Here is a 12,500-nt window from a genome sequence, read left to right as displayed (position 1 = left end):
GACAGTGTGACACGCCGTTCTCTCGCCCCCAGCCGAGCTGCTGTTCCTGTGCTGGGGCAGTGTCCTGTGTTACGGAGCCCGCACTGTCCCCTCCGCCTTCCACGAGCCGCGTTACATGGGACTCGCGGCGCACAACGAGATGCTGGTGTCCGCCGCCTTCCACGTGCTCAGGTGAGGTCAGGGGTTAGAGGTCACCCTGCATACAGCCCAATGATGTAACTAATCCCCCCCCCCCCCCCCCCGGCGATACATCGCTACCTAGCGTCGCCCTCGGGTGGTCTCAGGTTATCAGACACTGGACACACCCTGGGGGTCCCCGGACAGGCGACGTCACATCCCTGCGTGTCTCCTCCGCTCCAGGTTTGTCATCGTCCCCTCGCTGCATCCTGATTGGACGCTGCTTCTGTTCTTCATCCACACGCATGTAACCGTCACCATGACACTCACCCTGCTGTTTGTACCCAAGGTAACGCCTGCCAGGAGCATGTATGTATACATGTGCGACTGCATGAACGTGTGTGTGTGTCCGTGTGTCCATGTGTGCGTGTGTGTGTGTCACTGTGTATGTGTGTGTGTGTGTGTGTGTGTGTGTCACTGTGTGTGTGTGTGTGTCACTGTGTGTGTGTGTGTGTCACTGTGTATGTGTGTGTGTGTGTGTGTGTGTGTGTCACTGTGTGTGTGTGTGTGTGTGACTGTGTATGTGTGTGTGTGTGTCACTGTGTGTGTGTGTGTGTGTGTGTGTGTGTGTCCGTGTGTGTGTCCGTGTGTGTGTGTGTCACTGTGTATGTGTATGTGTGTGTGTGTGTCACTGTGTATGTGTGTGTGTGTCACTGTGTATGTGTGTGTGTGTCACTGTGTGTGTGTGTGTGTGTGTGTGTGTCCGTGCGTGTGTATATATATATACACAGACCTCCGTTCCCCTTCGCCACCCCCGTATGCCCAGTCTTGCGCTCCTCCTGTCGGAGCCCCCTTCCCCCCACGGTGCCCGTGGCCCCTGGCTGTGAGCGGCTCTGTTAGTTCCTGCACACAGGGGCCCCGCCACGGGAGGAGATCGCCGCCGAGGTGTACGAGGACGAGCTGGACCTGCGCCGGTCCCGATCCAACCTGAACAGCAGCATCACGTCCGCGTGGAGCGAGCACAGCCTGGACCCGGACGACATCCGGGTAAGAACACGCCAAGCACACGGGCACAGCACGAGACGGTCACACGCCAAGCACACGCACAGCGTCAGGCCGCCACACGCCAAGCGCACGCCCAACCCGAGACCACCGTAAAGCACACACACCATGTGACCGCCACACGGCACGCACACACCCCACGTTACCGCCATACGGCGCGCACACACACCACGTTACCGCCATACGGCGCGCACACACCCCACGTTACCGCCATACGGCGCGCACACACCCCACGTTACCGCCATACGGCGCGCACACACCCCACGTTACCGCCATACGGCGCGCACATCCCACGTTACCGCCATACGGCACGCACATCCCACGTTACCGCCATACGGCGCGCACACACCCCACGTTACCGCCATAAGGCGCGCACATCCCACGTTACCGCCATACGGCGCGCACACACCCCACGTTACCGCCCTACTGCGCACACACACTATGTGACCGCCCTACGCACACACACCCCACGTTACCGCCCTACTGCGCACACACACTATGTGACCGCCCTACGCACACACACCCCACGTTACTGCCCTACTGCGCACACACACTATGTGACCGCCCTACGCGCGCACACACACCACGTTACCGCCCTACGCGCGCGCGCACCCTGCACGTCACCGGCACGTGCCAAACATAGCCCACACGCCTAACACATGGTACACGCCAGCCGGCACCGCGTGCCTCGCACACGTCCGACACCCGCAGCCCTGAGCGAGGCGCAGCGCACCCGTCCGTGGCCAGGCCTCACGCGACGCCTCCCCCCCTCTCGCCCCGCAGGACGAGCTGAAGAAGCTGTATGCCCAGCTGGAGGTTCACAAGAACAAGAAGATGACCGTGAACAACCCGCACCTGCAGAAGAAGCGCAGCTCGCGTCGGGGGCTGGGCCGCTCCATCATGAAGCGCATCACCGAGATCCCCGAGTCCGTGACGCGGCAGTGCGGGCGCGAGGGCTCTCCGGTGCCCGGCGGCGGGCAGCGGCGGAGGCAGGACGGCGGCAGCGTGAAGACGCGGGAGGAGTCGCTGCGGCAGAGGGTCCTCTCCCTGCGCAAGTCGCACAGCACCTACGATCACATGCCCGAGGCCCGCGACGCCGCCGGCTCCTCCTCGCCGCGGCTGGAGAGCTCGGCCCGCGACGCCTCCTTGCGCCACTCCCTGATGCGGCACAACCTGGCCCGGAACGTGTCCCTGCGCTCGCGTGGCGACTCCCTCCCCCGCCCTCCCCTCGTCTGCAAGTCGGTCAGCGCCCACAACCTGCTGGCAGATAAAACGCCGCTGCCCGTGCATCCCCTGCAGAAATCCCGCAGCCTGGTGGGCAGCGCCAGCGGGAGAGGCCCGCTGATCGGCGCCACGGAGACTCCCACGGAGCAGGCCACGGGAGCCACAGAGGGGAGCAGCAACCCGCTGCTGGGGGGCAGCTTTGATAAGGCGGAGGTTTGCCCCTGGGAGCTGCAGGAGCTGCCCCCGCCGTCCGAGAGCAGGGCACAGAGACACGTGACCTACGCCCCAGGGAAGGGCAGCTCCCGCGCCGCTGGGAAACCGCACGCCGCCCACGGGTGGGAAGGAGAGCTGGTGGGGAAGCACCAGAGCCCGGAGAACCCCGAGGAGCCCCTGGGGGAGGGGGGGCAGAGGAGTGCGCGGCCCCTGGGGGTCACGCAAGATGCAGGGGACGCCTCTGCCATCAACGTGACGCCGGGGGCAGCTGGCATTTGCCTGTGGGACGTGGAGGGGATGAGGGCCAAAGATGCAGGCTCAGGGGCCACAGAGGGGCCCCCCAAGAGCACGCTGAAGAGCTTGGTCATGGCAGTCAGGGCATTTAAAGGGGCAGCAGCAGGGCGACAGCGCAGGGAGAGGCAGCAAAAGGAGGGTCCCACAGGGGGTCCAGACGGACGCAGGGGGGCAGAGGAATGCCCATTAGAAGCAGGAAGCAGCCCCTCTGACCGCAGGAAGCACGAGACCCCCACACAGGAGCTGGCAGAGAAGAGGAGCGCGGGCTGCACTCCCCCCCTGCAGGAAGGGCACGTGAAGGTCAGCGGGGGTCAAGAGGAACGGCCTCCTCCCCCCACCACGAGCGAGGAGACCACCCCAGCACGCCGTCTGGAGAGAATGAGCCAGCTGCGGGAGGCCGTTTGCCCGTGGGAGAGCATGGAGGGGCCCCGGGCGGCCCCCCACAAGTCAGACAGCGTGGAGAGCAGGAGGAGCGAGATCTGCCCGTGGGAGAGCACGGACAGCGAGGGCCCCGAGGGGCCACTCAGTAAATCCGACAGCTGCCCGGCCTCCCACAGCCCACCCAACGAGGGACGCAGGGATCCGCGGGGGTGGGGGGGCGTGGAGAGGAGCCCGAGGGCGGAGCTCTGCCCCTGGGAGGGAGAGGAGGGGGGGAGCCGGAGGGCAGAGCTCTGCCCCTGGGAGGGAGAGGAGGGGGGGAGCCGGAGGGCAGAGCTCTGCCCCTGGGAGGGAGAGGAGGGGGGGAGCCGGAGGGCAGAGCTCTGCCCCTGGGAGGGAGAGGAGGGGGGGAGCCGGAGGGCAGAGCTCTGCCCCTGGGAGGGAGAGGAGGGGGGGAGCCCGAGGGCAGAGATTTGCCCCTGGGGGGTGGAGGAGAGGGGGAGCTTGAGAGCACAGATTTGCCCCTGGGAGGCTGGTGATGTGGAGGGGGTCGGTCAAGGCTCTGGGTCTGTGGCCCCCGGGGGCCTGAGCGAACGAAGCCTGGCCAAGAAGTTGGAGGAACTGGGGCGCCGGCGGGACACGGTGAGCCCCTGCGAGAGCGGAGAGTCGGGCTCCCCGGGGCCACTGAGCCAATCGCAAAGCAAGACCTTCCAGGCCGGGGGGGCCTGGTCCAAGACGTCCGACAGTTTAGACCTCGAGGTGGTCCGGAGGGCAGAGCTCTGCCCCTGGGAGAGTCTGGACTCTGAGGGGACCCCCGGGGGCCTCAGCCAGACGGAGAGCCGTAGCTGGGAGCCCGAGGGTAAGGGTCCGGGGGAGGCGGGCCCCTGGGAGCCCGAGGGTAAGGGTCCGGGGGAGGCGGGCCCCTGGGAGCCCACCCCGGTCGCCCACGGGCGGCTCGTCAAGTCGCAGAGTAAACAGGATTCCCTGCGGAGCTGGGCGGGCGAGGACCGCCGGCCGCTCTCCAAGGTCCTGAGCAAGAGCGAGGGTCGCATGGGGGACCTGTACCCCCCCACACCGCGCAACCGACCCCGTCACCACTCCCTGCGGGGGCAAGGAGGGGGGCAGGTGCACAGAGTCGCCCCCCGTCCTGGGGCAGAGCGTGGCAGTGCAGGCACGCGCAGGCCGGCACAGATCTGCCCCTGGGAAGGGCAGGAAGGGGCCACGGATTCCTCCAGGAGCGCAGAGGTGTGTCCGTGGGACTTCCAGTGAAGTGTGTACTCACCACCAGACACAACGCAGCAGGAGGGTCGAGTGACCCCGGGGGCGGACAGGCGATGGGAGGGGCGTGACTGTGGGGGGGGGGAGGGCTCTGTGAGGATGGGGCTGGGTTCCAGGTGTGGACGGGTTCTAAGGGAGGACGGGGGCAGGTTGCGTGTGAGGACGGGAGCAGGTTCCAGGTGTGGACAGGTTCCGGGAAAGGACGGGACCTGGGGGAGGACTGGGGCAGGTTCCGTGTGAGGGCAGGGGACTGGGGCAGGTTCCGTGCGAGGGCGGAGGACTGGGGCAGGTTCTGTGCGAGGGCGGAGGACTGGGGCAGGTTCTGTGCGAGGGCGGGGGACTAGGGCAGGTTCCAGGTGAGGGAGGGGGACTGGGGCAGGTTCCGTGCGAGGGCGGGGGACTAGGGCAGGTTCCAGGTGAGGGAGGGGGACTGGGGCAGGTTCCGTGCGAGGGCGGAGGACTGGGGCAGGTTCCGTGCGAGGGCGGAGGACTGGGGCAGGTTCTGTGCGAGGGCGGGGGACTAGGGCAGGTTCCAGGTGAGGGAGGGGGACTGGGGCAGGTTCCGTGCGAGGGCGGAGGACTGGGGCAGGTTCCAGGTGAGGACAGGTTCCGTGCGAGGGCGGGGGACTGGGGCAGGTTCCGGGTGAGGGCGGGGGACTGGGGCAGGTTCCGTGCGAGGGCGGAGGACTGGGGCAGGTTCCGTGCGAGGGCGGGGGACTGGGGCAGGTTTCGGGTGAGGGCGGGGGACTGGGGCAGGTTCCGTGCGAGGGCGGGGGACTGGGGCAGGTTCCGTGCGAGGACGGCTTTCGGTAAAATGACTTTATTCTGCGATCGGAAGCACACAGAAAGTTCCGGAGTAGAAATGATCCTTTGTTACTGAATCTTCTCGTTCTAAATAATAAAAGTTTCCGTTTTTTTCACCGCTGTTCCTCGTGCGTCTGACATTTTTACGCGGGCAGCTGCAGAGCACTGATCTCGCAGGGAATTTAAAATGGCCGCTACCCATTACACAGCGAGAAAGGATGCCAGGGAAACACAGACATCAAAACCAGTAAATAACAAACAGGTAAAATTAGCAGGGGGGGAAATACCGAGAGATTGGGGGGGGAGAGAACAGCGACGACGGGTGAGGGGGGGAGAGCAGAGAACAGCGAGGGGGGGCGGGGGTAGAGGAGAACCTCTCTCTGTACCAGTCTTCCCAGTTTATACCCCTCCAGTGCTCATGCAGATCCTCCCCCAAGCAGGTCACACGGGTCTCCCCCACACAATAACACTCCCGCACCCCCAGGTCACATGGCGTCTCCCCCACACAATAACACTCCCGCACCCCCAGGTCACACGGGTCTCCCCCACACAATAACACCCCCGCACCCCCAGGTCACACGGGTCTCCCCCACCATAACACTCCCGCACCCCCAGGTCACACGGGTCTCCCCCACACACTAACACTCCCGCACCCCCAGGTCACACGGCGTCTCCCCCACACAATAACACTCCCGCACCCCCAGGTCACACGGGTCTCCCCCACCATAACACTCCCGCACCCCCAGGTCACACGGGTCTCCCCCACACACTAACACTCCCCCACCCCCAGGTCACACGGGTCTCCCCCACACGGCGTGTGCCCCCAGCTCCCCCACACGGCGTGTGCCCCCAGCTCCCCCACACACTAACACTCCCGCACCCCCAGGTCACACGGGTCTCCCCCACACGCGCCTCTCTGACACATTTTGCTGACATCTTTAATAGTTTGGCCGATTTAATCCCAGCCGCGTACGATACACACGTGGACATCGCGCATTGCACCCGCCAGCGCAGGGGGGGTCCTCCAGCCGATGGTGGAGGGGAGAGAGGGGGAGAGTGCTTGAGCCGGGGGGGAGGGGGGAGGAAGAGATGAGGGGAGGCGCTGGTTATTTGCGCCGGTGCTGGAAGTGTGGAGGCTCCGCGCCCGGCTCCCTCAGCTCGTCCAGTTCCTGCCACGGCGCCAGCGCAGGACCCGGTAACAACACCGTCTGCAACACAGAGAACACGGGGTTAAGCCGGGAGACGTGGCGCACGCAGCCGAGTATACCCGCATCTCATTACTGCCGGCCCCGCCCCCTTCTCACTAAGGCCCCGCCCCCTTCTCACTAAGGCCCCGCCCCCTTCTCACTAAGGCCCCGCCCCCTTCTCACTAAGGCCCCGCCCCCTTCTCACTAAGGCCCCGCCCCAGTTACCCGGGCGATGGGTTCTTTGGGCGGTGCCCAGGCCGGCACGATCTTGGCGTGCAGCCTCCAGGCGCCGTACGGATTCACCACGTGCCGCTCAAACACCACGTATTCCAGGACGTCCCGCGGCTCCTCTCCGCCGCACATCACCCGTCCAAACCGGTCATAGATCACCAGAGCCTGAGGGGGGAGGGGGGAGCGATGAGCCGGAGGGCGAGCCAGGGAGGGGGGAGGAGGAGGCGACGGGCGGCAGAGAGAGAGGGGAGGCGACGGGCGGGCGGGAGAGAGAGGGGAGGCGACGGGCGGGAGAGAGAGGGGAGGCGACGGGCGGGAGAGAGAGAGGGGAGGCGACGGGCGGGCGGGAGAGAGAGGGGAGGCGACGGGCGGGAGAGAGAGGGGAGGCGACGGGCGGCAGAGAGAGGGGAGGCGACGGGCGGGGGAGAGAGAGAGGGGAGGCGACGGGCGGGAGAGAGAGGGGAGGCGACGGGCGGGAGAGAGAGAGAGGGGAGGCGGCGGGCGGGAGAGAGAGAGAGGGGAGGCGGCGGGCGGGAGAGAGAGAGAGGGGAGGCGGCGGGCGGGAGAGAGAGAGAGGGGAGGCGGCGGGCGGGAGAGAGAGAGGGGAGGCGACGGGCTGGAGAGAGAGAGGGGAGGCGACGGGCGGGAGAGAGAGAGGGGAGGCGACGGGCGGGAGAGAGAGAGGGGAGGCGACGGGCGGGAGAGAGAGAGGGGAGGCGACGGGCGGGAGAGAGAGAGGGGAGGCGACGGGCGGGAGAGAGAGAGGGGAGGCGACGGGCGGGAGAGAGAGAGGGGAGGCGACGGGCGGGAGAGAGAGAGGGGAGGCGACGGGCGGGAGAGAGAGAGGGGAGGCGACGGGCGGGAGAGAGAGAGGGGAGGCGACGGGCGGGAGAGAGAGAGGGGAGGCGACGGGCGGGAGAGAGAGAGGGGAGGCGACGGGCGGGAGAGAGAGAGGGGAGGCGACGGGCGGGAGAGAGAGAGGGGAGGCGACGGGCGGGAGAGAGAGAGGGGAGGCGACGGGCGGGAGAGAGAGAGGGGAGGCGACGGGCGGGAGAGAGAGAGGGGAGGCGACGGGCGGGAGAGAGAGAGGGGAGGCGACGGGCGGGAGAGAGAGAGGGGAGGCGACGGGCGGGAGAGAGAGAGGGGAGGCGACGGGCGGGAGAGAGAGAGGGGAGGCGACGGGCGGGAGAGAGAGAGGGGAGGCGACGGGCGGGAGAGAGAGAGGGGAGGCGACGGGCGGGAGAGAGAGAGGGGAGGCGACGGGCGGGAGAGAGAGAGGGGAGGCGACGGGCGGGAGAGAGAGAGGGGAGGCGACGGGCGGGAGAGAGAGAGGGGAGGCGACGGGCGGGAGAGAGAGAGGGGAGGCGACGGGCGGGAGAGAGAGAGGGGAGGCGACGGGCGGGAGAGAGAGAGGGGAGGCGACGGGCGGGAGAGAGAGAGAGGAGGCGACGGGCGGGAGAGAGAGAGAGGAGGCGACGGGCGGGAGAGAGAGAGAGGAGGCGACGGGCGGGAGAGAGAGAGGAGGCGACGGGCGGGAGAGAGAGAGAGAGGAGGCGACGGGCGGGAGAGAGAGAGAGGAGGCGACGGGCGGGAGAGAGAGAGAGGAGGCGACGGGCGGGAGAGAGAGAGAGAGAGGAGGCGACGGGCGGGAGAGAGAGAGAGGAGGCGACGGGCGGGAGAGAGAGAGAGGAGGCGACGGGCGGGAGAGAGAGAGAGGAGGCGACGGGCGGGAGAGAGAGAAGGCGACGGGCGGGAGAGAGAGGAGGCGACGGGCGGGAGAGAGAGGAGGCGACGGGCGGGAGAGAGAGGAGGCGACGGGCGGGAGAGAGAGGAGGCGACGGGCGGGAGAGAGAGGAGGCGACGGGCGGGAGAGAGAGGAGGCGACGGGCGGGAGAGGAGGCGACGGGCGGGAGAGGAGGCGACGGGTGGGAGAGAGAGGAGGCGACGGGCGGGAGAGAGGGGAGGGGGCGGGAGAGAGGGGAGGGGGCGGGACAGAGGGGAGGGGGTGGGAGAGAGAGGAGGCGACAGGCGGGAGACACTGCCCGCAGACCTCTGGTTGGTGCCGGCTCTCACCTGCTGGTTATGCATCCGCACCGTCACCTGGCCGTACATGTTGCCCTTGGTGATCATTTCATGGCAGCGGATTTGCACCACGCGCGGGGGCTCCAGCGAGCCCAGGAAACGCCAGCGCAGCGTGCGGTAACGGTTCCCCCGCACCATCTCCTGGGGGGGGGACAGAGGGGGAGGTCAGGGTGACCGGGACAGTCTCACACACACACAAGGCCGTCCGAGCGCTGACCGGGACGTTCCCAGACACACACACGGGAGACAGGTCACTTACAGGATAACAGCGTTCAGTCACCAGCGTGTGCAGCTTGTGCCGCTCAAACCTGTAATAAACAGAGGAGAAAGATGAGAAAGGAGGGGGGAGAGAGAGAGAGAGAGAGAGAGAAAGGAGGGGGGAGAGAGAGAGAGAGAAAGGAGGGGGGGGGGGAGAGAGAGAGAGAAAGGAGGGGGGGGAGAGAGAGAAAGGGGGGGAGAGAGAGCAAAGAGGGGGGAGAGAGAGAAAGGAGGGGGGGAAAGAAAGGAGGGGGGGAGAGAGAGAGAGAAAGGAGGGGGGGAGAGAGAGAGAGAAAGGAGGGGGGGGAGAGAGAGAGAGAGAGAAAGGAGGGGGGGAGAGAAAGGGGGGAGAGAGAGCAAAGAGGGGGGAGAGAGAGCAAGAGGGGGGAGAGAGAGCAAAGAGGGGGGAGAGAGAGAGAGAAAGGAGTGGGGGATAGAGAGAGTGAGAGAGAGAAAGGAGGGGGGGGGGAGAGTGAGAGAGAGAAAGGAGGGGGGGGGGGAGAGTGAGAGAGAGAAAGGGGGGGGGGGGGAGAGTGAGAGAGAGAAAGGAGGGGGGAGAGTGAGAGAGAGAAAGGAGGGGGGGAGAGAGAGAAAGGAGGGGGGGAGAGAGAGAAAGGAGGGGGAGAGAGAGAGAGAAAGGAGGGGGAGAGAGAGAGAGAAAGGAGGGGGGAGAGAGAGAGAAAGGAGGGGGGAGAGAGAGAAAGGAGGGGGGAGAGAGAAAGGAGGGGGGGGGAGAGAAAGGAGGGGGGGAGAGAGAAAGGAGGGGGGGAGAGAGAAAGGAGGGGGGGAGAGAGAAAGGAGGGGGGGAGAGAGAAAGGAGGGGGGGAGAGAGAAAGGAGGGGGGGAGAGAGAAAGGAGGGGGGGGAGAGAGAGAGAAAGGTGGGGGGGAGAGAGAGAGAAAGGTGGGGGGGAGAGAGAGAAAGGAGGGGGGGGAGAGAGAGAAAGGAGGGGGGGAGAGAGAGAAAGGAGGGGGGGAGAGAGAGAAAGGAAGGGGGGAGAGAGAGAAAGGAGGGGGGGAGAGAGAGAAAGGAAGGGGGGAGAGAGAGAAAGGAAGGGGGGAGAGAGAGAAAGGAAGGGGGGGAGAGAGAGAGTGAGAGAAAGGAAGGGGGGAGAGAGAGAGAAAGGAGGGGGGGAGAGAGAGAGAAAGGAGGGGAGAGAGAGAGAAAGGAGGGGAGAGAGAGAAAGGAGGGGGGGAGAGAGAAAAGAGGGGGGGAGAGAGAAAAGAGGGGGGGAGAGAGAAAGGAGGGGGGGAGAGAGAAAGGAGGGGGGGGGAGAGAAAGGAGGGGGGGGGAGAGAAAGGAGGGGGGGAGAGAGAGAAAGGAGAGGGAGGAGAGAGAGAGAAAGGAGGGGGGGAGAGAGAGAGAAAGGAGGGGGGGAGAGAGAAAGGAGGGAGGGAGAGAGAGAGAAAGGAGGGGGGGGAGAGAGAGAGAAAGGAGGGGGGGAGAGAGAGAGAGAAAGGAGGGGGGGAGAGAGAGAGAAAGGAGGGGGGAGAGAGAGAAAGGAGGGGGGGAGAGAGAGAAAGGAGGGGGGGGAGAGAGAGAAAGGAGGGGGGGAGAGAGAGAAAGGAGGGGGCGAGAGAGAGAGAAAGGGAGGGGGGGGAGAGAGAGAGAAAGGAGGGGGGGAGAGAGAGAGAAAGGAGGGGGGGAGAGAGAGAGAAAGGAGGGGGGGAGAGAGAGAGAAAGGAGGGGGGGAGAGAGAGAAAGGAGGGGGGGAGAGAGAGAGAAGGGGGGGGGGGAGAGAGAGAGAAAGGAGGGGGGGAGAGAGAGAGAAGGAGGGAGGGGAGAGAGAGAGAAAGGAGGGGGGGAGAGAGAAAGGAGGGGGGGAGAGAGAAAGGAGGGGGGGAGAGAGAGAGAGAGAAAGGAGGGGGGAGAGAGAGAGAAAGGAGGGGGGGAGAGAGAAAGGAGGGGGGGAGAGAGAGAAAGGAGGGGGGGAGAGAGAGAAAGGAGGGGGGGAGAGAGAGAAAGGAGGGGGGGAGAGAGAGAGAAAGGAGGGGGGGAGAGAGAGAGAAAGGAGGGGGGGAGAGAGAGAAAGGAGGGGGGGAGAGAGAGAGAAAGGAGGGGGGGGAGGAGAGAGAAAGGAGGGGGGGAGAGAGAGAAAGGAGGGGGGGAGAGAGAGAGAAAGGAGGGGGGAGAGAGAGAAAGGAGGGGGGGAGAGAGAGAAAGGAGGGGGGGGAGAGAGAGAAAGGAGGGGGGGGAGAGAGAGAAAGGAGGGGGGGAGAGAAAGGAGGGGGGAGAGAGAGAGAAAGGAGGGGGGGAGAGAGAGAAAGGAGGGGGGAGAGAGAGAAGGAGGGGGGAGAGAGAGGAGGGGGGAGAGAGAGAGAGGAGGGGGGGAGAGAGAGAAAGGAGGGGGGGAGAGAGAGAAAGGAGGGGGGAGAGAGAGAAAGGAGGGGGGAGAGAGAGAAAGGAGGGGGGGGGAGAGAGAGAGAAAGGAGGGGGGGGATAGAGAGAGAGGAGGGGGGAGAGAGAGAGAGAGAAAGGAGGGGGGGATAGAGAGAGAGGAGGGGGGAGAGAGAGTAGAGAGAAAGGAGGGGGGATAGAGAGAGAGGAGGGGGAGAGAGAGAGAGAGAGAAAGGAGGGGGGGGATAGAGAGAGAGGAGGGGGAGAGAGAGAAAGGAGGGGGGGGATAGAGAGAGAGGAGGGGGAGAGTGCAGAATACCAAGCTCTCACTGTGTCAGACACTCGTGGGCTGCGATGAAGATTTCCTGGGCCTTCTCAGGGAAGCTCTTGGTGGTGAAATCATGGTCATATTCCTTAATCTTCCGGAGTCTGGGAGCAGAGACAGGACAGGCCCTCATTATACTGTAACAGCACCCCACTAATGTGAGGGGGAGACTGGGAGAACTGGGGGGGGGGGAGAAGAGTACCTGGAATCGGGTGGGGCGGGGGGGGATATTTGACAATGGTTGGGGGTTGAGTGCCAAGGATCGGATGGTGGGGGGGGGGGGGGGGGGGGGAGTGCCAGGGATCGGGCAGTTGGGGGGGGGGGGGTCCGGGGATCGGGCAGTGGGGGTGGGGGGCGAGTGCCGGGGATCGGGCAGTGGGGTCCTTGAGTGCCGGGGATCGGGCGTGGGGTCCTTGAGTGCCGGGGATCGGGCGTGGGGTCCTTGAGTGCCGGGGATCGGGCGTGGGGTCCTTGAGTGCCGGGGATCGGGCGTGGGGTCCTTGAGTGCCGGGGATCGGGCGTGGGGTCCTTGAGTGCCGGGGATCGGGCGTGGGGTCCTTGAGTGCCGGGGATCGGGCGGTGGGGAATGGAATAGCGACAGGATTGGGACGGTCAGTTTCAGGACATACGCCATCTGAGAGGTCGCCTTCTGCTTCAGCTGCTCCGTCCTCTGCTTCAGACCCTCCCTGGAGAGCGAGGAGACGCGGGCAT

General features: G+C 65.8%; 2 protein-coding genes across 2 annotated transcripts in view; one reads left to right on the top strand and one right to left on the bottom strand.

Moving 5' to 3' along the window:
* LOC142476783 (metabotropic glycine receptor-like) overlaps positions 1-4,655 on the top strand; it is a 45,751-nt gene extending 41,096 nt beyond the window's left edge. Inside the window, 4 exon segments of the mRNA XM_075581950.1 lie at positions 33-171; positions 361-466; positions 1,018-1,164; positions 1,963-4,655. Coding sequence (XP_075438065.1) covers positions 33-171; positions 361-466; positions 1,018-1,164; positions 1,963-4,557 — 2,987 coding nt within the window. The 3' untranslated portion in view covers positions 4,558-4,655.
* A 1,652-nt stretch (positions 4,656-6,307) lies between these two features.
* On the bottom strand, positions 6,308-12,494 carry MRPL45 (mitochondrial ribosomal protein L45). Its single transcript, XM_075581949.1, has 6 exons — positions 12,419-12,494; positions 11,795-11,893; positions 9,130-9,178; positions 8,862-9,011; positions 6,783-6,953; positions 6,308-6,578 (listed from the first exon to the last, which is right to left on the bottom strand). The coding sequence occupies exons 1-6, from the start codon at positions 12,421-12,423 to the stop codon at positions 6,477-6,479; spliced, it is 576 nt and encodes a 191-aa protein (XP_075438064.1). The 5' UTR covers positions 12,424-12,494; the 3' UTR covers positions 6,308-6,476.
* Between the last annotated feature and the right edge of the window lie 6 nt (positions 12,495-12,500).

Source organism: Ascaphus truei, unplaced genomic scaffold (assembly GCF_040206685.1).
Source record: "Ascaphus truei isolate aAscTru1 unplaced genomic scaffold, aAscTru1.hap1 HAP1_SCAFFOLD_1736, whole genome shotgun sequence".
Classification (NCBI taxonomy): domain Eukaryota; kingdom Metazoa; phylum Chordata; class Amphibia; order Anura; family Ascaphidae; genus Ascaphus; species Ascaphus truei.
The sequence above is the reverse complement of the archived record's forward strand: the minus strand, read 5'-3'. Positions and strand labels throughout refer to the sequence as shown.

Excerpts from the sequence above, each read along its gene's own strand:
- MRPL45 (XM_075581949.1), bottom strand. Across the intron at positions 9,012-9,129 it reads TGACTGAACGCTGTTATCCT|GAGATGGTGCGGGGGAACCG; the intron begins GTAAGTGACCTG and ends TCCCCCCCCCAG. Across the intron at positions 6,579-6,782 it reads CCAAAGAACCCATCGCCCGG|ACGGTGTTGTTACCGGGTCC; the intron begins GTAACTGGGGCG and ends TCTGTGTTGCAG.